The 24,456-nt window shown below is 42.3% G+C and overlaps 1 protein-coding gene across 1 annotated transcript in view; it reads left to right on the top strand.

Annotated features, from left to right (window-relative positions):
- The window catches only part of myo1d (myosin 1D), a 145,555-nt gene that overhangs the window by 59,754 nt on the left and 61,345 nt on the right, over positions 1 to 24,456 (top strand). Inside the window, exons 13-16 of the mRNA XM_069664302.1 lie at positions 3,073 to 3,147; positions 3,600 to 3,732; positions 4,361 to 4,527; positions 10,583 to 10,790. Coding sequence (XP_069520403.1) covers positions 3,073 to 3,147; positions 3,600 to 3,732; positions 4,361 to 4,527; positions 10,583 to 10,790 — 583 coding nt within the window. The remainder of the gene's footprint in view (positions 1 to 3,072; positions 3,148 to 3,599; positions 3,733 to 4,360; positions 4,528 to 10,582; positions 10,791 to 24,456) is intronic.

The following is a 24,456-nucleotide window of genomic DNA, read 5'->3' as shown; positions in this document are numbered from 1 at the left end:
AATTCCTACGCTAATTATAATAAAAGTTGGCACAAACGTTCTGTTGGACTCAAGTATGATCTGATCAGAATTAACTTCCATTTCACCAAAACATACACTTAATACCTTTTGTTTCATAACTGCAGCCTCTAGAGTCTACACAGGCAGAAGTGTAACTTCAACTTGACTTGTTGGCGGAGGCGTACAACCACAAGCCGGTAACTCTAGTTGTTAATGGAGTCTGGTGGCTTTGAAGAGAGCGATCTAACGGCTGTTTCTGGTTCAGCAAAAAGCTTAGGCACCGCCGTTTTGTCGCGATGATTGGCCAGTTTTTGATGCTTTTGATTGATGTCTGGTCCAAGTCAGTTTTTCTTTCTAGCTCACAATATCCGTTGAGAAACAATACAATGTACAAATGTAGCGACTTATTTTTCTTATTTCAAACATACTTAAGTAAAAGTAAAATGACTGACTTTGAAAAATACTCAAAAAAAAGTACACGAAAAAAGCTACTCAGTTCCAGTAACGTGAGTACTTGTAATTTGTTACGTCCACCTCTGTTTCTTATGATTTCTGTGATTGTAATCCGGCAGTCTGGTGAATCATATCAGTTATCCTCAGTGTAATAACTGCTGAAGCTTCAGCAACACCGCCGGAACAGTAGCAGTAAAAATATTATGATCAATCCTGAGAGAAATGTCAGTTTGAGGTCAGACTGCAACATTCAGAACATCTTCCCATCTGAGGGTTTAAAACGTGCCTGACAGAGCCTGAGTCCCAGTCAGCTCCTGTGACCCTCAACGGCTCCAACTGAAAACTTCACGTTGAATTTTAATCCTCTCATTTTCTGCAGAAAGGAGGCACGACATCAAATAACTCAAAATGTAAATGTGGATTAATGCTGATCAATGGGAGGGAGGGATAATTTATGCACTCAAATAACCCAACACGGTTCCACATGGCAGGAGTTTATCTTCTAATTTAAGGCAGATATTCTATTAACATGAGACGTGCTGTCCACTTCGTCGTCAGCAGAAGAGCACAAACGCAGAATTGAATGACATTAAAAAATACCCTCTTTGTGCTCTGAAGTGGAAAGGGCAACAATTTCCAACTCCTTCACAATCAAAACAAAAAAACGCACACACTTAAGGACTGGAAAACACACACACACACACACACACCCGCGCAAACATTTCAACGACATCTTCATTCAATGATGTCCCCCAAAATGACAGCACCACTTCCCAGTCCCTGGAGCACTTGGACATCATTGAAATGAATAAATCAAACACGCTAAGTCCCCGAAAAGGGCTCTCAGGGAAACGTGTTGAGCCCATAAGAGTGTGCCGCCCAGGGGAGGAGGAGGTTAGCAGGGCCCGGCTGGCAGGCCTGATTGATCCCTGAGCCACTTAGAGCCGGCACTTACACCATCGCACAGCAGGGGGCAAAACAGCAGGATCATCGCTAATAGCACAAATTAGCTTTTAGCATATATTAGCATGGGGTTATGAGGATTAGCTTATATTTTGATGGACTCAACCACAATTTGCACACCCACTTTATTAGACACACACGTGCGCCTGCTCATTATAGCTATTATCTACACATTAGCCAATCACGGGGCAGATCATTTCAGTCTGCAGAGGTTTCAGTGTTGTTTAGACCAAACTCAAAAGTGGGAAATAAATGTGCTATAAGCGACTTTGAGTGTGAAATCATCTCAAGCTAGGACCACGAACGTGACAATGGTGTTACACTACATCTCGAGCTCCTGGTTCCCCCACAAAACAGCCTGAAATCTTTGTGGACTGGATTCAAAGAGTCCTACTGAGGCCGGACCCGGATCCAAATATGTGTCTGTAATGGACATTCCTTTCTTTTGGCCTTTTTACTTAATTATCCTTTTAGCTGATTGACAATCTTTGCAGCAGGCAATCTGATGTAGGCTGCAGCCAGGACGGTGGTGTACTGGCCCGTCTTGTATTCGCCTGAATTGCATGATTGCCTGTTTGAGCCTGGCTCTCTAATCAGACAGACGTTCCTCATAAAATGATCACATATTGTAAATCAAACAGTGCAGGTCCTCAGGTCAAACCCCACATGCCAGCAAAAACAAGGCCTCTCCATAGCTGCTACAAGACTCTGGAATAGTCCACCTCAAAACACAGGAACAGCTGAACCTCTTGACTCCTTTAACAGATGTATTTAGATGTTTTCATGTTCATTCTTCTCACTCACTTACTTTTGTTCTAAAGCTCTTTGGCATTGACCTCGACCTTTAATAGATTCAGGTAATACGATACGATACACGATACGTGGCCCACGATAACGATAATATCACGATACAGCGATTCTGTGATAATTGATATATTGCAAGAACATTCACAGAACAACTGGAAGAACGTTAGAATGTTAGACTTTTGATTTGAAAGCGGTTTGTGCTTCTCTTAACTTGTTTTCAACGCTGTCTGTAATTATCAAACTGTCTTCGTCTTCTTCTTCTTCTTCTTCTTTTTCTTCTTCTTCTACCCTGCTGTTAACTTCTTCTTCTTCTTCTACCCTGCTGTCAACTTCTTCTTCTGTCCTGCTGTTAACTTCTTCTTCTTCTTCTACCCTGCTGTCAACTTCTTCTTCTGTCCTGCTGTTAACTTCTTCTTCTTCTTCTACCCTGCTGTCAACTTCTTCTTCTACCCTGCTGTCAACTTCTTCTTCTACCCTGTTGTCAACTTCTTCTTCTTCTTCTACCCTGCTGTCAACTTCTTCTTCTTCTTCTTCTTCTATCCTACTGTCATCTTCTGTGACCAATTAATTTCCGTTCACCTTACCCTCATTCATGTCATTAGCGCCACCGCGAGGAGTCATGAAGTAGTGCCACCGTGAGTCAAAATCGCCGGGAAACCTGTTTAGAGCGGCACATAAAATCTTGATATTTCAGAATGAGGATATATTGCCGTATCGATCTTTTGTCCCACTCGTAGTTATGATAAGTTTGCTGGTTAATGACACAAAGCCCTGTGTGCAAACATGACGAAAGTTTTCTTTGCGGTTTTGCATTCACAGCCATTTACCTGCCCCTCTCTCTCTCCACAGGTACTCAGTGGTCGGCTTCATTGACAAGAACAAAGACACTCTGTTCCAGGATTTCAAAAGACTGCTGTACAACAGGTGACAACACACACAGCGCTTCAATCCGCCCCACACATTCCCTGCAGCACTTTAATTACATGACACCCCTCCTGAAAAAAACCTCACAGGGTTAGTACGACTAATCCCCTTTCAGCTCGCTCTTATCCTCCTCCTCTTCCTCCTCTCCAATCCTCTGCTGCTTCTCCTCGGCTGAATATAAATGTGAGGTCTAGTAATTCCTGACCTGTCTAATGTGCTTTTTATGATACTCTTTATACGGGTCAGAAGCAGAAATGTTTTAACATGGGTGATGCTAACTTAACGGATACCTTTTTTTTGTTTTGACCGACATTAAAACTTATATTCTGCAGGTTGGGAGTAGTTCAAATACAAAGACAAACCTTTTTCATGGTGCGCAGTGAATGTTGAAGGGATGAAAACACAGATTGTGAGCTGTTTATAAGTGTTGTAAAAGTCACTTCTCTGTCCAGCTCTAACCCCGTTCTGAAGGGGATGTGGCCAGAGGGCAAACTGAGCATCACCGAGGTCACCAAACGACCGCTGACGGCTGCAACGCTCTTCAAGAACTCCATGATCTCGCTGGTGGAGAACCTGGCCTGCAAGGTGAGGAGACAAGAACAACATGCAGGGTTTGTGTTGAATGCAAAATGTTAGAGCCCTCACACCAGGATCCTTCTTCGTGTTTATGCTCCGAATGCTCCACTGAATCATTTCAGCGTCTTCAACCTGCCGTCCACACATGCTCTGCAGGACTTAGAGCAAAGACAGCAGCTAACTAACCTGCTAAATCATGCTTAATCTCATATAATCAGTCAAATACAGACAACAGAGTAAGTAATAATCCGGTTACAGACATTAAGTGTGAAGTCACAGTCTGAGAGGTGATTGATGCACTGTCAGACGTTTGAAGCAGATACAACCTGCTAAAGGAAACACAAGGACTTGTGGGTAAACTTGCAACTAATCTCAATTAATCCTTTAATTGTTTAAGCCAAAATCCCAAAGATTATCTGTTTGCTACGAGATTAAAAGCAGGATATCGTCACAGCTGAGACTCTGGATTCTGCAACATTTTGGGGCGGTTAATTATTGTTTAAATAATTAGGTTATCAAGAATCTTCCCCTCTTTTTTGTGCAGCAACATTGTCAAATCCTTTCAGTTTTATCCTCCCGTTTCAACAAGTTTGCAAAATAATATATTACTCGTTCATTAGTCGATTTCCCTCCGTAGGAACCTTACTATGTCCGCTGCATCAAACCCAACGATGTCAAGTCCCCTCTGCTGTTCGAGCAGGAGCGTTGTCGTCATCAGGTGGAGTACCTCGGGCTGCTGGAGAACGTCAGAGTGCGACGTGCCGGCTTCGCCTACAGACAGACGTACCCTCGCTTCCTTCAGAGGTAACCACAGTATGATGACCTTTCCAAGCCTAGTCTGAACTTGTTACACATGTGAACCCTTAAATGCTTTTATTCACAAACTATTCATTATTATCTGAATGTATTGATCTGCAGATTTTTCCTTATAAACAATGAACTAAAAATGTCCACACTGACTTCTTTAATGTCGTTGTTGTGTCCGACACGATCGTCTTAAACTAAAAGAGATAATTTTAATTATGATATTTATTAAAAGAAGCAGAATCTCCACCTTTTGACACTTTTCCTTAAATAATAACTTAAAATTATATTAAACCGATGAATGTTCTGTCGATTAATTTGGCTCTGATTACAAGGAAAACAAACATCCCGACATTTCCAACCCAAATTGGCTGGATGTGATGTTCAGAGGACTCAAGCAGACCCAGGTGTTTATCATGAAGGAATAATCTCACTGCCACACACAGATTATATCACAGCCAGCTGGATTAGTGCACTAATCCACCAATCCGGTGGATTATCTCCAAAGCAAAGGAGTTAATCAGAATAACAGAGTAACAAATACAAACAGAAGTAAAAAGATAGATACCGTAAAACTTTAAATAAACGCTGATTCCAATATAAACGCCCCGTCCCTTTAAGAGCCGGGTGTGGCTGCACGGTCTCAATAAGACGCCTGGTGTATATTCATTGTTTTTCTGGTTATCTGAACAGTGGAGCATCTGTTTTGTTTACTTTACTTTCACTCAAATGCCACACGTTGCATTTACTGATCACCGTGGCAGCACAGAGTAAACGGCGGCCTAAGACCTGAAATCAAGAGAAGCAGCAGTGAGATGCTTTTCCATCGATCTTAAGAGAATGAGAGGAAACATAATTCATCTCATGTCTGAGAAAGACGGTTAAAACAGATTTCGTTGAGGTAGGAGGAAAAGGGTTAACGATAGGTGCGAGTGGATCCGCAACGGGAGAGTCTACCTCAGATGATCGGGATGAAGGATGATAAAAATAATACATTTTATTTTTATAGCGCTTTTCATGTTACTCAAAGGCACTTTACATTTTAAAACAACTAAGGATAAAGGAATGTTAGTGAGGGACAGGAGGGACGGGCAGGACTCTGCTGCTTGTGTTGTTTTATAGATGGAAATAAAACAAACGTTTATTCTCTGTCACTTCTCTACAGTATAACATTTCGGACACAACAAATATAACATACACTGAAACGTTTCAATGTCTGGACGGCGTTGGTCAGTGAATACAACGACAGGTCTATCTCTCTCTCTCTCCCCTCTTCAGCGCAGCAGGTTGGCACAGACGTGCTGTCTCACGAGCACGATCAAACTGATTCGTAATTGATGTTAGAAGATAGCTAATTTTGTACACGGGCTAAATATTCTGTCTGGTTTAAATCAACAATTTTAATTTTTGGCTGTCCAAAACTTTTGTTTGAAAATAAAAGATATCGCATAAAGATGCCTGTCCCAAATAAAGGGCTCGTTAATAGATTGAAACAAATAAAAGCCTAATAGAAATCTTGCTGAGGTCCATGTGGACGACCAAAGAAACGTAGAAAATGATGATTTATGCAAACTTTGCATTAGGACACCAACCGCCCGAGTCAATCAAAGGTGCTTACAGTGCACTAATAATTGCTGCTGGTCAGTTCTGCAGACGATTAATTAGCTTCAGTGGAGTTAATTAATCCCTTACACCAACTATAGTCAGATTCCATAATTTCCCGCGTTATAAAACCATGTCAGGGGTTTGATTCGAAGGTTAAGTCTTTGTTTATGGGTCCAGTTTTAAAACCAGTTAAGAGGGAACACATCGTCCGTCACCTCGAGCGCTCCACATTTACATAAGTGTTCTGGACAAAGTGAACCCCTGAAACCGCACACGGCGGGAAACCACTAATGATATTAGATGACAAGTCTTGACTGAGGGGTATGAATGTGTTGTGTAACTCTAATCTAATCCTGCAGCCAATCAGGGAGCTCTCCCGCAGCCGTTACAAAAAGCCCCCATCGTCTTGTTTTACACAAGTTTAGTCTACAACATTAGCGTGATATTTCTCTCCTCTGACCCTGATTTAAAGCGGCCTGATTGCAATTACTAGAGAGACGCTGATGTGAACCGTTTTATTGTGCTGAAAAAATGACAGTTTTAATGTAGGAAATTAGCAACAACTTCATTAATAAGTCATGTTTTATTCATACAGAAGCACAAACACACAACAAGTCTGTTTACATCCCAATTAGCTGTAATTTGCTCACAAGCAGAGATCTGATGATGATGGAAGCTGAATACAAATATTGATATTTAAGATGTGATGGGCGACGAGAATCATTTAGGCTTATTAGAGACATTAAAGATACCATCTCGATTTGTTTAATTTTTGTGCTCTTGAGCGCCTCCCACTGGCAATAATCGATCATATTAAGAGCACTTCTCCCAATTTAAGCAGACGTCTACAACTGGCTCCCTTTGTCACGCTTTCAATCCATCATTTTCCTGGCTGACGGTCGCTTTCCTTTTCAGACTGTTTGCTTCATCTGAGCGTCGAGTTTGTTTCTTCTTCTTTGGATTTTCACTTCTTGTTGAAGTTGTATCTGTAGTCATCCATCTTTTCTTTGTTTGTTCAGCCATAGTAGATTACTGTTTACTCGCAACACTTGCAGAGAGCGGAAAAGCAGCCGCTTAGCTCCGCCTACCCTCTCTGGCAGACCAACCACTGCTGGCTGATGGAAAACGCGTCACAGTCGCCACAGACACCCAGTCTGTAATACTGCAAATGCAAAAGCTTTCATCAGCGGGCCATAGGCTCAGTCACCATCGTGTTGCCTTTTTCGGCGATAGATAGTGACATAACAGACATTTATTTACATGAAAAAGAGATTATTACTTTAAATCAATTTTTAATTGGGCAAAAAATGTTTGATTTACTACTACAAAACGGTGACAGAAACCTTTGCAACATTACTTGAAAACTGAAATGATTAAAGTCGAGCTGAAACGGCATTTCGAGAGTGTCTAGCTTCCGTATCGTGACGTATATCCGAGTGAAACAGGACGTGCAGGCGGGACATATCATTAGAGGGATTTGATTTGATCGTTGAGAAGTGGGCGTAGACAGACGTTCTCCACAGCGCAGCAGCTAGCTAACTGACCGAGCGTTCTTGGTGCTCTGCGGCTAAATGTTGCAGATTGATTGGTTGAAATTGTTTGGTGCTAGCTTACGTAAGCACGCGTGAAATGTAGTTTTACCAGAAGAAAAGATAATGATATAAGAATACCAAGAAATGGATTTTCTGTATTTTTTTGGCCTATATTGTCAAATAGATGCACAATATTACCGGGGATGTGATCTAAAAGGATTAAAATTACATTTTACATTTCACCTCGACTTTAATAACATAATAAAAGACTTTGATGTGAATTCATTTCATTCGAAATTTGGGGTGTCGACGCATTCATCACCAAATGTTGATCTTCATAGGTCTGCAGTGTTGCTATTTGCATTGCAATGTAAAAGAAAATCAGCCTCGAAATAAGGCATTTAAGGCCTCAACAATCACAGGAAAAGCCTGCAGGGACTGACTCGGGGTACTTTACATAACGTAAACATGAAACGCATAAAAAAACACAGAAACCATTTGAAGAGACGTGAAATAAATCGGGTACTGCTAACTGTTACTTTCCAACCCTCACTTCTCTGCAGTCTTATAACCACTGTACATGTGATGCTGCTGCGTCCTTGGACCTGTTTTTCTGTATGTCTCAGCCTGTTTCATAATAATGTTTTTCAGCCTTGGCTCATAACAGAAAGAGACAGAGGAGAGAAAGAGTCAGGGCTGCTGTCCGTCAGATCACAGCTGCTCTTTACAATCTGTCAATGAACCGACGCAAATCCTCGGAGTCTCAAACGTCACTTCGTGTCTCCCCGCTGAGGACGAGGGACGAGCGAGAGCGACACTCTGTGATGCCCATTGTGTAACAGATCAGATCTTAAGCCCGACAAGCTGCTTTTGATTTGTGTTTTTAATGATACAAGCCTCTAAGTCACCTTATGTGTCTCTGCAGACTTTGATCCAAAGAGCATTTAAGGATTATTCCGTCCTAATGGTCCGTAACGCGATCACACACACGGATCGTGAACGCACACTTGTTGCGTCTTGCCCTTATTCCCCAGCTGTCACATTTGCCCACTGCCCTCAAACAAACCATCATGTTGGAGGGAGGATTAGGTAATGAGTGTTTTGCATAACATACTGACAAGAAATCCGACTCCAATGTCACTCCAATCCTGCTCTCTGATGTATCTAGACGTGGTATTACATCACAGCCTTGCCAGTGGATCGGCTGTGAAATGACGCAGGACAGGCTGTTCGAAAACACTCGGATTTTAGGATCTTCGACGACAGAGAGCAAAATAATCCGCATTATTTTAGGACTTTCCTTGAATTTTTCGGCTTTTCTAACGGGTTCCTTGAAAGGTATTTTAAAAAACAAACATCATTTTGATTCAGCCTGTCGCTGTCCTTTTTCTTAAGCCGTCTTCTTCCTCCTGACGGGTGAAAACATCCACACAGAAATAACTTTTGTTTGCAAAAAGCATCCTTAAATTTATAAATGTATGATTAAATTTAGTCTTAAAGTATGAATCCTTTAAACAGGCTTCTACGTATCTTTAAAACGTCAGAGAGAAATAATATAAGGCCTTAAAAGCTGACTTTGAAGGTCCAATATCTTAACTGAATTACTGCGATGAAAAGACTCTTAAGAGCAGAATTTGACCCCTTCCCCCTCCGACTGGCTGGAGGTGCACCCTGCCATAATTAATCCTCTTTTTCATGCGCTAAATGATGTGATTTACATGGCACCATGCCACCAGCAAAGTCTCGCTTATGATTAAAAAGAGGCAGTACTGTACAGCTAGCAAGAGCTGCTTTATTCTCCTTCAGATAAAATAAGATATGAGGACTAAAGGCAGTAGGAGATAAATTACAGCGCACTAAAACGAGCACAGAGACATAAATAATTTGATTATAAAGCCTGGATTTTATGTCATACTTTATAAGTGATGATTCACTCCTCGCTGATAATGTTTGTGCTGCCCATTTTCTATTAAGAAAACCATCCATCAGTTGTCTAGGCATTTTACTAGCAGTCAGAAATGTCATCTCATTGTTGCTTCAGGTGAAAAATGGATGAGGGGATCAGCGAGATCAGTGGGATTCATCCTCTGGGGACCAAGGAGTGTCATGAAAATTCATCCAATAGAAACACTGCGAGCAAAGCCGAAAGATCCTTATTTATTTAGCCTTTAAGACGCTACAGGTTAGCATTTTTATCCATTAGCATTGATGATAGCGGCCTCAATTGTCGTACTTGAGGGGGGAATTCACTCAGAATGAATTGCGGGCGCTGATAGCTCCATAAATTGCGCATCATTTGCCCGCGCTATCTGCTCCGTCTCAATGTCTGATTCACAAAGCAAATTACACTGATGATATTCAAGCACAAACACGCCCCATAAAGTTCAGCAGCTCCGTGCAGTTTGCTCTTGTTCTGTGTCTGATTGTGGAGAGGAGCTGTCTGTACCTGCGCTCTCTGCTGGACGTGGGTTTCACTTCAACATCGGGAACTCCTACTGGACAACATTTAAGTTCCTGCACTCTGTTGATTTTGTATGCAATAATTTGGACTCTTTCTGCCTCACTTTTTTCCGTCTATGATATGTGTAGTGGCGCTTTTCAAAATAAAAGTCCCTTTATTTGTAGAGAGGACAGTGGGTCGTGTTGGAAACAGGGGAAGAGAGAATGTTGAGGACTGTAGCCTCTGCACATGGGCCGCCGATTTAACTGCTGAGCTAAACTGCCGCCCCGAATGTGTGTGTTCTTAATATTGAGGGGGATGTTCCCCCTGGAAACCCGTGTGTATATTATACTCCGTAATCCAGATCCTACTCTCAGCCCATTCCTGCAGAAATCCAGATTTTAACTTAATTTATGTAGACTTTTGTTTTGCTGTCACTGCTGCATTTCCTGATACGACCACTTCGTCCTTCTTCCAGATACAAGATGATCTCCGAGTTCACGTGGCCAAACCACGACTTGCCATCAGACAAGGACGCGGTGAAGCGGCTCCTGCAGGGCTGCGGGTTCGACCACGACGTGGCGTATGGCAAAACCAAGGTGTTCATCCGCACGCCGCGGACCCTCTTCAGCCTGGAGGAGCAGCGGGTGGAGATGGTCCAGAGGATCGTCCTCTTCCTCCAGAAGGTGAGTCCAACTAGCCGCCTATGTGCTCAGAGTCTACAGGAAATTTGATATTGTTTAAATTTGTGCCACCAGATGTTAGTGGCAGCTCCCAACTGGCTCTGATTACACGTCTCTTTTTTTGCCTTGAATTTCACCAAACCAAAAAAAGCCTTCTTCACTGTTTCATGATTGTGAATCCTATTTGCAAACATTTGTCATTGTGAATACCTCTGATTACCAATCATCAACAGCTATTGTTTAACGAGGGCCTTAAATAAGATCATGAGGATGTTCTGGAGAGTATTTCTCTCATTGAAATTCAGCAGACCTCCTTCTGCATATGAATAACCTCTGAGACTCTACTCTAGTTTTCAATAAGGTTATACAAGCTCTGAGACTAATTTTATATTGTATTATGAACATGAGTCTCATATCTCTCAGGGTGAATGAGTCTTTACCCACACAGCGCTTGTTAAGTTGCAGGATTCGATAAGTGGATCTCAGATTTATGATTCTGGATGTTTTAAGGCTGTTACAGGATCATTTCTAAAATGAGAAAACGTGTGCTGTCTTTTTTAACTTCATTTTATTCATTTATTTATTTTCTTTGGACAAATGAAGTGACCAGGAAACAACGGACAGGGTTGTCATAGCTGATCTGAATCCTCAGGATAGATCTTTATTGTCATTGGCCGGCAGTTTGGCAGCTCCTAAGTAGTAGCAGCACAGACGAAAACAGCAATATTAAGAAAAGCAAACATGCTAAAAAAGGGTAAAGGCATAGCTTGAGTTGACGGCTGGTTGGAGGGAGGTTGATGCACTCAGCAGCTAGTGGCCTCAGTCTTTATGTGGGGGGGAAGACATTTTACTGCCTGTGGAAAGAAGCTGTTTCTTGGTCTGTTCTTGTTTGTTTTGATTGTCCCTCTCGGTATCTCCTTTCAGAGGGAAGGAGGGAGAACAGACAAACAGACAACAAAAGAACGAATACATCAATTAAATCAATTAAAAACAGTTACCATTTGACGCACAGTGGCTGGAAATCCTAAACTCTGCAAGAGAGGGAAGAACGTTGTTGAGTGTGTTGAAGGGCATTCCATGAGCCAGGGCCATCAACTGAAAATGCTGATTTGCCAAGTTCAGTGCGAGCTCGAGGGACTTGAAGAACCAGCCACTCAGTAGAACGAGCCATGTGGGTTCCGAAATTAGTGATGTAAGGAGGTAGCTAACCAGGAAGGGTCTTGAAAATGTACAAATACCAGTTATTATTGCACCTCTCTGCAAGAGAAGGCCGACCAACCCTCTCAGAAAGGACACAATAATGAGGTCCATATCTATCACCGTTTATGAATCTTATAAATTACATCACCGTAGTAAAACAGGAAATCAAAAGAAGCTGCCGTACATGGTCGTATTAAAATCCAAGGTTCTTTCATCTTCATGATTGTCCCTTAAAATCCTTGAGTAGCTCTTTTATCCATGTCTATTATTCATGCAAAGCCAGCGTATCTTTAAGGAGGACTCATTCATATACAAAGGCTCTTCTCTTGGCCTGTTGGTGTACAAAAGGAAATAGATTAGGATTAGATAAAGTTCTCCAAACTTAACCAACATATAGTAAAGAAATAACGTCAAATATTTCAAGCTTTCTAGAGGCAAGTCTCAGAGAAAGAGTCACTTGTTCTGTACAATAAATCCCCTGAACCAGTTCTAACCGCTTAGAGGTTAGAGGCTTTTTTACAACCTGCTAGAAGTGTTTGTCAAACATGTCCGTCCTGCTTTTTTCAGCCCAGTTGGCACATTTTCATTCTGTAACACTGAGTAAAAACTGTATTCCTTCCTTCCTTATTGCTCCTCGTCCATTACATCTGTGTTCCCCATCAGTAAGCCTTGTTTAAAATGATCTGTGAATATTGGTAAGCCGATCATGCGTGTCATTGTTGACACTTTCAGGTGGGAATGCCAGCATCCTGGTATGATTATGGTGCACACGCTGACAGATCCAGGTACAGACAGGAACACTGTGTCACTTTGATAGATGGAGAGATAGGATTGTGGGTATGCCTCACTGCTCTGTCTGGCTGTCAAACAAAGATTGCTCTCTGCAAATCACATGTATGCATCAAATGTAATCTCTGACTGACAGGCAGAGGGCTGTGCACACTCTGCATTCGCCATCAAAGCACCTAAAGCAATATATCCTGCACCTGGGAGTCACATGATTGACGGTTATACATTTTTCAAACGTGTCATTACAAAGACATTACTGAGACTGCCGTGTTTTCCTTCCCACATCTGATGCTGATACCTAGACTTGATTGTTGGCAGGTACAGAATACCCCGCCGATACCAGGGTGATAAAAAATTATTTTTTAACAGCTGTATGATATGATTGCTCTGTGTTTTATGTCCTGGCTCAGTACACTAAAGGAAACCTAACCTAAAAACAAGCTAACGTTAGCAGAAGAGTGTTTTTACCTAATATATAATCTAAACTGTTGTATCCTATTAAAATATATTCTACATTAAGAAAAATACTGACTTTATTAATGCTAAAACACTGATTGCTAACATTTTGCTAGCTTTGACTAGCATTACACTCTCAGCTAACTAGCACTGTTGTTCACATGATAACATACCTTCTTTTTTGCTCTAAAACTATTTGCTAGTTTCATCCAATATATTTTACTGCTGTGTAAACTACTGTTTTGGACATAAACAACTAAGCCGCTCTTTGGAGGCGGGGGGGAAGAAATTACTGTATTAATCTGTGGATTGACTTGCGTCCTTTGTCTGACGTCCTTTGTCCCCCAAAAGGAGCAGAGAGATTTTTAACATGAAACTGCTTTATTTTGTGTTGTACCAGTTTTTATCTTTACTTTGAATTAACCTTTTCTTTTCTGTTCTAAATAAAACAAAATACACCCATTAATATCTAATGGGAAGAGACTGATTGCTAACATTTGCTAGCTTTGACTAACGTTACACTCTCAGCTAGCTAGCACTGTTGTTGTTTGTTTTTATCACACGATAAGTTACCTTCTTCCTTTTCACTCTAAACTGCTGTGTAGGCGACTATTTTGGACACAAGCTGTAAATTCACTTGCTTACTTGTTGATCCAGCATTTTAGGCTGTATTTGAGCCTCCTCTGACGTCCTTTTTCCCCAAAAAGAGCAAGAGAAACTCTGGCCTGTTTTACTAGTTTTAATTATCTTTACTTTAAATTCAACTCTTGTTTCCTTATATATTCTGTTCTACATTAAGAAAAATACAGCCATAGTATCTGTAATGGGAAAACAAAGGTTGCTAGCTTTGACTAGCATTACACTTTCAGCTAGCTAGCGCTGTGGTTGTTTGTTTTTATCACATGATAAGTTACCTTCTTCCTTTGCACTCTAAAATTAGTCCCTATCTTCACCCCTAATATATTTTACTGCTGTGTGGGCTGCTGTTTTGGACACAAGCTACTTTTTGTGGAGGCTGATGAATTACTGTATCTGTAACCGACTTGCTTACTTGATGATACTGTATTTTAGGCTATATTGGAGCCTCTTCTGACGTCATTTGTCCCCCAAAAAGTGCCAGAGAAACCCTGATTTTAAACATGAACAGCTTTTTTATGTCTTTAACTTGTTTTAATTATCTTTACTTGAAATTCCTCTGTTGTTTTCTCATATATTCTGTCCTAAATTAAGAAAAATGCAGCCTTAACATCTGTGATGGGAAAACACAGGTTGCTAGCTTTGATTAGCATTACACTCTCAGCTCTGCACTGTTTTTGTTTGCTAATAATAATCCTCCTGTTCTCTCTTTAATAGTAGTTTGGAGTTGCAGCAATATTCTACTCATTACTGGGGAGGTTACTGTTTTGGAGTTGATTGTTAGGGGGCGTTCTGGGGGCGCTGAGTCCTTAATCAATATTTAGGCTGTATCGGAGACATTTCTGATACTGCTACCGGTATTAAAACTGCTCTTGTTAGAATCGTGTGTGCAAATTCCTCCACATGATGTTTCATATCCTTTCTCAGGGAGTATCTCCACGCTCTCAGACATGAAAGCTTTCTCCGGCCAAATTAACTCCAGCCCTGGATTGATTGGTTGACCTCTGTATTGATCTGTGCGACCCTGTGCGGGCCGTTCCCACAGACGCATCAGACGGCTGTTCTTCCACCTCTCCCTCAGGAGAGTCCTATCTTGTATCTCGCAGGATAAGCAGGCTTTGATAACGAAGGGAAAGCCCAGAGGAATCGCACCAAAACAAACAGCAGCGGTGTCGGAGCAGGCGTATTTAACCGTGCCCTCTGTCAATGTGAGGGCCAAGCATGCAGTATATGCTTTACACATACATGCACTGACACACAGAATCAAATAGTGGTGTGACAGCAGAATTGACTCCTGTATTTATCAGGCTGTTACTCTTTAAACAAACATCCTGGCCTGAGTCTGATCTGCAGCGCCAAGAAATCCCCTTATCAGCACCTGGCACACCACCCCGCCTTATGCCAGCCGGGGCCGCATTGCCAGGACTGTCAGAGGCTCAGACACACTTCTGGTCCCTCCGTTTGCCTTATGGATTTATTATAATACCCACTGTGCCCCATCAGACAAATACAAACACAATCTGTGATCAGCCCACTTCCTAAAGACGGGTCGCGTGGGCCCTTTTAGTTCCACTGTGGCTGCACTCTCCCTAAATTCACGTGGTGTCGGAATAATCGGAAAAAATAGTTTCAGACTCGGAAAATCCGTGTGAAGGCTCTCTGATCTTGGAACAACAACTCCTAACCTCTGAGAAAATGTAGGTACTTCCTGAGTTTACAGATTTGACAACACATGGTAGACAAAGTAAACGTTGGCTAATGCGGAGTACACATCCCAGATGTTCCTGTGGTGTGAGGGATGTTAAGAGTGATTTTATTTCCCCGATCTGCTCTGAGGATCGTCACGTGGAACCAAACGATAGCCAATCAGGAAGAGAGCTGACTGAAGCAGAAAGCACAACAACCGCAGCCATGGTGACCAAAGCAAACGGGAAGCATAAAGTAACATGTACAGCCCGCGTTCATGCCGTCTCCACCACTTCATCCACAGTATGTTCTTTTTTTCTTCCTGAATTTTCCATAAAAAGTCCCAAAACTATCATCGCCGATTCTTCCTGCCCGTCGTCCGCCATGTTTGTTTACTCTAAAGTCTCAGGAACAAAACTGTTCAATCTATCATTATCTGTCATCACGTGTGGGCTCTGTCACATTTTCAGCACCTGATTTTAAACATCTTTTAGTTTGGGTCAGCCGTAAGTGTTATTAGGCCGTAACCATAAATTGCTGTCGATGTAGAGTGACCTAGATGAGTTCTGTTTTCATAATATGGCTTAAATCTCTTGAACACACCAAAGTCGGACAACTCAGGAAATGGGCCCTTCTAAGGATCACTTGAACGCAGCATCCTATTTTACCCCTTTAAGTAAGCACAGCATTTCCTCCTGTGAGGAGGGGGATTAGTGGAGGAGAGGGTTAAGGGCAGGAGGATTTAATCCTACCAGAGCCTCGTTTATGTCATTCAATCTTACGGCTGCCACATCCAATTATTAGCCACCTTTGGTGTGCTTTTCTGTGAGGTTGCTTACTAAGCTTAGTCACATTTTGGGCCTGTAATTAAAGTGTTCTTGCTTATTCGGGCTTCCTATAGGGCTCCTGTTTTTCTCCACTTCACCTGTCAAATAAATGCACAACAAGCATGTTCTAAAACATCCTGAGTACATGTTTTTGATGCTTAATTTAAATGCTGCATATTTCCTGCTGCAAGATCCGTCCACAAACGGTTCCCCTTTGCTCTTCCTCCTCTCCAGACACGCAGGTGAAAGTCAGCGTTGTTCACTACTTGGGGACTTTCTTGCTAAATTTATCAACTTTAAACTCTCTGAACAACTTTATTTCTTAAAGTGACTTATCTAAGATCAGAAGTTTGTTTAAGCTTCTCTCCCACTGTCTTAATCCCTGGATTAGCTTGTTCCTATAGCTTTATATACTGAACTCCTCTATCCCTTTGTAAATCTCTTTATTCCCACTTTTTCCCTTCAAACACGTAATGTCCTCGTGGTCAGGGCCGCGTCCAGACTTTTTTGACTGCGCTGGCCAAACTAGGGCACTGATTTATGCAGGGGGGGCATGAATTTTGGGTGCTCACAGACATTTCCAAAAAGCTTTTGTTCACCTTTTTTGTCTACCTTAACAACTTTCATTAAGGTATCAATTAGATGTTACGGTCCCTTGCATAGGTTTTTTATTTAAGAAATCACACAACAGAGTGGCACCGTAAAAATCCTCCATATTTCATTCCTTAGGGACTCAAAAATAAGATGTATCTCCAAAAGTCAAAGTATAAAGTATCGACAAATCACTGCTAGCAACAGGCTGCAAGCTACTAGCAGGCTGTTGCTACACTCTTGATTTGAATTTAAGTCCCGCCTCTGACAAAGCAGGTAGTCAATCATAGTTTAGGATTATGGGGCCAATCAGATTTCAGGGGGGCCCATGCCACCCCAGGCCACCCTCTAGAAACGCCCCTGCTTCTGGTTAGTGGTTAGATATCTCTATTTACATTTTGTTTCTTGTCTTAAAAGATCTTTCTCTTCCTGCAACTGCTGCTCGTCTCAGAGTGGAGCTTTTTTTGGCATAGTTTCAATACACCTGATTGTTTGTTTCTCCCTTAAGATCAGGCAACGCTCGCCTCATCTTTCCCCTCTTGTGCTCCGTCAGCCCCTCTCTCTCTCTCCTCCACCTTTAATTTATTGCAGCGAGGCCTGTGTGCATCACCAGTGATTGCTACATCCTCTTGTGTGCCGTCCTCCATCGACAACACTGAAATCTCTCCATTGTACAGAGCAATCTAATCAGTAACACTTAAAGAAATGGGAAAAAAAAGCAGCCCACAATCCAGCATAATACACGTTATAAATTAAACATAGGCCACCCCCACCTTTTCTCTGTGTTTGAATGAATATTTCATAAATCCAAGCTCAGCCATCCACATCACATTAACTGTCTGCGCTTGTCAGAGCAGCGATGATGACGAGGAGAGGGAGACTCCCCCCTCGTGTATTCTGAGCTGCTGCCTTAATTGCTTTCCAAAGCTTTACACTGTCTCTGTGCGGCGGCGGGTTTATCAGACGTTATGTCTTGGGTAGTCGGCTTTCACGCCGCGGCCACGGGAGGATTGGTGCAAGCGGGAGTTAAATAAAAACATAATATCTGATGTTTTAAGGCAATTAATTGTGCAGGAATAAATGAAATCTTGAAAAGGGAGTAATCTTTTGTGCAGGTCTCTTGTGAATAACAGGCTCCTCTGTGCAATGCTAGAAATGCCTCTTCTCTGCTCAACTGTCCAGAACTGATCCGTCTGCTGCTCGACCTCAGCAGAAACATGATCTCTAATCCTCTCATCCCTCCTGAACCTGCAAAGTGCTCCAGTTATCGTCCAAAGAGATCGCCTCCACAAAACCACCTTCAGTGTGTGAGAGGCAAATCAAAGCAGGAGGGTTTACGTTTGTGTCACAGTCATGCAGCTGGATTTAAACGAGAGGGAACGTTCTTCCTTTGTTCTCAGAGAAGCTGCGATGTTGGAAATGGAGAATCTTCTACTGCAGACTTTCCCTTGATATATTAGCGTTGATTTAGAGAGTCAGTGCTTCTCTCTGATAATACAAAAACATTTGGTTCATGTGCCTATAAAAATAAATCTTTTGCCAAATGTCTTCCTGTTTGATATTAAGTGCATATTATCCACTGTAATCTGTAATTTCCAAAGGAAGACGAATTTCATAACAATTTTCTGGAGGCTACAGAATCGACTCACTTTGTGCTTTCTTTTAAAGCTGAAGCCTAAAAATATCTCACAGAGCACAAAACTTTTGTCAAGTATAAAGTCTAACTCTGACTGTAACCTCGGGCTTCTCTCCATGGCTGCTCTCAGTTTTCCCTCCATTTTTTCTCCTTCACATTTTGCTAAAACTTATCAGCCTCCAAATGTGCATGAAAAATCTGTTATTTAAAAACAAACGTTTTCCGAAACAACGGTTATGACTGAAAGGGTTAAGGATGCTGGCTATGCTGTCGGAAAGTCCCTGGTTTGAGTCCAGACAGGGGTCTTTGTTGCATGCACAATTTAAAACATTTTTTATTGACATGGGTTTTATGGGCTACTAAATGCATCCAAATATATTTGTTGCATTTTGAAACCAAGAGAAAACTCCTGAGGAGACCTTTAAGATTGTGGCCTTACAGTCATCTGTTTCAGCTCTTAGCTTGGCCATTTCATCTTTAGTCATTTCTTATTCTAGATGTTTAGAATTCTTAGTATTTAAAGACCCCCTCCAGAGAAAATCCAGTGTTTAACCTTGTAAACATATACAGACATATCAGGGACAACATCAGCAGTCATCCCCATGGCTGGGCCTGTCTGCTTTTAAACTGCAGTGTACCAAGGACAGGCTGAACAACACGTTTTCAGATTGACAGGTTTGAGACGTCACAAACCTAAGGAGCCAATCCCGTTAATGGACGGGCTGACGCTATGCATATCATTATGTGTAACCTATGGCAACCACTTCGGCGATGTGCGAGCCAGCTGTAACCATCATCAGAATTTTTGCAAATTCACTACTGACTACTAACGTTAACATTACTACATTTCAAGCTAGCTAAGTTTCAACAAGCTGCCACTAAACGACGGCAGAGACGTGTTTTGTTTTCATAGTGGGCGGGGCCTATGCAGATTCAGGAAGTTTTAATGAGGGAGAAGGAGGAGATGCCTTGGGAGGATTTTGCAGGAAAAAAAAAACATCAGACACAATTAATTATTTCAAGCAGAGCATTTTATATGTCTTAAAACATGACTGGAGCTGCTCTTTAAGAGATAGAGGAGACATTTTTGTAGCACTTAAGGTGGTCTATAAGGTAGTTTGTGAAGGTTCTCAGTCATCCAGGTCATGGTAATTCTAAGCTTAATAAAGGCAACGGGACTTGGTTGAAGTATTTTGATCAATCAATTTATTCTTTTATGTCCCTGTACAAAGAAAACTGTCAAAATTATTTGATTCCAGCTACTTAAATGTGATTTTTTTTCTCTCCCTTCCCTCCTATATGACAGGAAAACTCTTATAATAATCAATAACAAATCAAACTCAATAACATTCTGAGAAATGCCCATGGCGGGTGTCTCAGCGCTGACTCCAGACGCAGCAAAGTTTCTTTGCTAGCTAGCACGTTCTTTCTCGTGTCTTGCTCTTCAAGAGGCTTATTAGTCGCAGATTTAGCGGTCTTCGGGTTAGGCATGTCTTCAGGTTGTTGTTAAGTGAACTTTTGTATGGTTGTATTTAGCTTGGTACCAGTAAGAGCTCCGCGACGGTCGGCTGCATCACGTGAGTCCCAACAGTAAACTAAATATATTTGGGTTGTGGACAAAACAAGACCATTAAAGAGATCATCTCTTGAGAAAGACTACTCCACATTTACCTCATTTTTTGAAACAATCAACTCATCAAATCATTGGAAACAAATCGACAGATTCACTGAGAGTAATCATTAATTGCAGCTTGACTGCTTTCATACAATGATTTCATTGTCTCTCCTATTTTGAATGATGTGTTACTTTAAGCTCATCCTGCTGACCATTGCCAATATTCCTCCAATCTATTCTGTCCAGTCACATACAATTGATGAACGGGCCATCCAGAGCCATTCAATTAAACGTTCAATACTGTCCTTTCTAATTAGACTGTATTGTTGGAGCACATTGGTTTCACATTACTGTACTGTACATGAAAGCAGACCTTAGAATAATATCATGACACTGGGAGCCTAAATGAAGGAATGAGAGTCAGTATATATGATGTTGTTGTTACCGCCTGCCTGCTGCTCACCACAGCTCTTTATTGATTTATGCTAATGCCTGCTGCCCTGAGCCTTGGCCCAGCGTCTCCCTGTGACAGCCCGTGGTTGGAGCACGTTGCAGCCTCACCAAATTGTGTCACACACTTTTGATTCCTCCCCCCGCCTCCGCCCACCGTGTGCATCGAGCATGTTACTGGAAAACCAGCTCAATATCCCCAGAGGATGTGGAAACTCAGGCGTTCAGCAGCCGATTGCAGTCAAGTGTGTCAATGGCACAGGGCGGCCTATCTATCTTTGTCCGTGTCGGAATTTGGGTGTAGGTGACAGCAAGGTGAAAGGTCGTTTGTTTTTGTGTTGGACCAGTTGGATTGCAAACCCTGCAGTTCAGTTAAAGGCCTCTCTTTCCAGTGCTTTGTAGTTCCCTTTAATCAAAACAGATGTTTAATTTTTTATTATCCAACAGTTAGTTCCGACAAAGTAATCTGATGAATAAGAGGCTGATACAGAGGACACCATCACTGGGACTTTTCACTCTGTAGCTGTGTCCAAATTCAGGGGCGGCATCCTTCAAAGGACGTATTTGAGGGCCGATTGGACGCAAAGGATCCATCGGGTGCGTCCTTCACAGCCCGACATACCCAGAGATTCATTGCGCGACAATTTAAAGGAGATGGCGGACTCTTAAAAGGCTGAGGAATAAACTTTAATTATAAAAGTATTTGGTTCCAACTCAATCGAATAGCTAGCGTAACACGAAAGGGCCTTTGAAACAAATGATCTTTAAAATGGTAGGTATAGCGTTAGTTATGCTAGCTAGTTAGCCCGCCAGCTACCTGTTGCTAGGTGACAGGGTGACAAATATCCTATGAAACAGTAATATTAGCATTCAGCCATTTTCTAGCTAACGGTACTATTAGCTAGGAAATGGCTAAACGCTAACAGTTGACTGTTGCTAAAGGGTTATCAAATATGTGTTTTAATTTGAACTATGACCTTACTACATATTGTCTCTTAGCTGTAAGCAGGAAATGATAATGATATGTGATTTTTTGTTACATTTCTATGACTTACAGCTCAGAGCAAAGCAGCATATTATAACAGACTTGTAGCTTCCACCCTTAGCGTGAAGTCAGAAGAAAATGGCTGCCATGTGACTATGGTCAATGGAGCCTGTCCTTTTTTCTGCTCTGCTAAACATCTCACCAGTTGCCCCGGCACATTTGTGATTTGTTAACCCAGTACGCACCAAAAAAAACACCCCAGCAATCTGTCCCGCTTTGTTGCGATGTAAGATCCCCCAATCTGGCTTTGGTGAGCTCGTAAATCCCGGGGCCCCGGAGCGCGCTGGTGAGGGCAGGCTCCATCATGGCAGAGTCTCTGAAAGGATGATCAGATGGCTTTATTGGCCAGCAGAGGAAGGGGGCAGACCGTCAGGGGCCTTGTTATTGGCCTGATTTATCCACATTCCCCCCGAGTGTCGTCTTCATCGGCTCAGCAGCGTCATCACAGCCAGCCTGCCGCGCTGCTGGAGAAACGTGTTTACGGTGTGTTTGTGTGCGTGGGCGGCAGGATGGCTCCATCATAACTCCAACCTCTCGCCACTTCCCACCTGTCACACACCTTAATGAAGACAGCCGAGACGTTTTATGTGATTCATTGTTGCTTTATGGTCGTTTTTATCTCTTCTGTGCTCCTCCCCTCCAGCCTCGCTGTAATTTGGAGTTTAGATGAACACAGTTGTTGATCTGGCATGGGCCACGTGCACCATGTGGGCGTCAGGCAGGCAACATCTTAACCGAGCTCTCGCTGGAAATCTAATTTGGCCCCTGTTTTGCTTTGTTTTATAGTGTATCACATGAGCACATATGGGCTGGGACACTGTGCCTGTGTGGGGGTTAGAGGATCGCTTTATATGCTGAGCGACGACCTAAGAATGAATTAAAGGACGAGTTGAATCATTCAGATTGAATTAGGTGATTGTTTAACACGTTTGTTGTGTTATTAATGTTGAAACATTTTGGTCTTTAAGCTTTTTCAGGTATTTACGACGGCCTATTAGGGCCATTGTCAAAAAAAAAAACAGAGCCAGAGAAGAAGAGTAATATTCAGAGATTTAAGTCGTAAATTGCCCCAAAAAAGTGGCAAATTTGTCAGAAAAAAACGTCATAAACTCAGAAACAAAAACTAGTAAAACAGTGTTTAAAGGAACCTTTTTGAGCTGTTTCTCTTCTCTACCCTGTTGGCTCTGCTGCTCACACAGGCGCACATGGCACGGAGCTCGGTGCATATTTAGGCTGTTGTCTCTGCACACAAGAAGCAGACTTCATACAGGAGAAAGACTGAGCGACCCTCTGCTGCAAAAACACACGTTTCTGTGCTCCCCGTTTGCTCCAGGGGGTTACCATCACACATGAAAGCTACCCTACGACCTCATGACGGATACTAAAAGTAAACAAATCTGTATTACAGACAAATATACAAAACTACTTTAAATCAGTGGTTTCAGTCGGTTTGTTGTTTGGATGGAGGCTTACACAACAAACAACCGCCCCAAGGACGTGGCTGACGACCATATTAGGTGTGTTACGCGCTCTGTTGAGTTCACAGAATATTTCTCTTCTCCTACTTTTTTAAAAACGTGGCCCTAATAGGTCGTCGTAGGTATTTAAATCCCAACCTGTAAACACAACATTTCTGTAGTGGAGCCACAGAAGGCAACAACCAACAGGAAGGGCAGCCAAATCTGTGATACTTTAAACACTAACCACGTCCATAATGTCTGTGAAGGTTCTCAGTCATCCAGGGCAGAAGGGCAACTGGTCTTCAGTTCTAAACTCACTGGTGGACAGAGTTCGAAATATAAGCCTCTGTAGGAACCTTCGACGGAGGAGGAAGGACGGCCAAGAAGTTAGCAGATTACAGAAATTACCTGCTTAACTATTCTGACAAACAGTGTTGACTTTGGACAACATGATGCCGGTCAATGAACACGTCTCGCCAGTGAAAAGTAAACAGAGCCGGTGAGTTCCGAGACTGAGCATGCTCAGTGTCGTGGTGTCTTCGGCAAAAACCCTGGACGCTCGTTCATGCATGCGAGTGTCGTAAGAAGGTTGACTGCAGCTCCCTCAACGGCCGACCGTGTCGCTCGGGATGAGGATGTTCTGAAAGCTACATATCGCACCTTTTACTGTATTTGTAAACACAAAGAAAGCGTACGCCAGCTGTCTAACTTGCAGAACCTTTGTGGCTCTTTAAACAACTACAGGATGAAGGAAACTTTTTCATCCTTGAGAAGTAGTTATTTGGAAGTTCTTGAGGTGGAAGCTCGACTAAAGCCTGGCATTAACACTACAGTAATTTCTGACCCAGTGCCTGCTCTTCAAACCACCTCTCTGAACACCGTCTGAATTTAAATGAGCAACTTTATAACCTTGTACACTGAGAGGACTGTGTCAGCTGTAGTCGGTAAAAGCCCATTCATTCCTCTCACCTCCGTCTTCTAAGTATGTGGGAGAGTCTTCTCAGTGATGCACACGCAGCCGCTCCTCTTTTCTCACTCTCATCCATTATGTATGAGACAGAGCACCGTGGAGGAAGCAGAGGATAAGGTCGTCTGCTGCCCTTTAACCAGGGAAGTAACATTTGAGACTTACAGTAAGACGGCGTTGGAGGAGCTATTTTTATACTTCAACAGAGATGGGATGCTGCTCATAAACACTGAGAAATCACAGGGAATATACGGCATACAGTCTCTGCTCTTTGATCACGTAATGGAGAAAAAGATAAAGTAGCATGTCTA

This window comes from Semicossyphus pulcher, unplaced genomic scaffold (genome assembly GCF_022749685.1).
Source record: "Semicossyphus pulcher isolate SPU_LCO1_2020_fin unplaced genomic scaffold, fSemPul1.0.p SCAF_16, whole genome shotgun sequence".
NCBI classification, from domain to species: Eukaryota; Metazoa; Chordata; class Actinopteri; order Labriformes; family Labridae; genus Semicossyphus; species Semicossyphus pulcher.
Note: the sequence above shows the minus strand (reverse complement) of the source record. Positions and strands in the feature narration are given on the sequence as shown.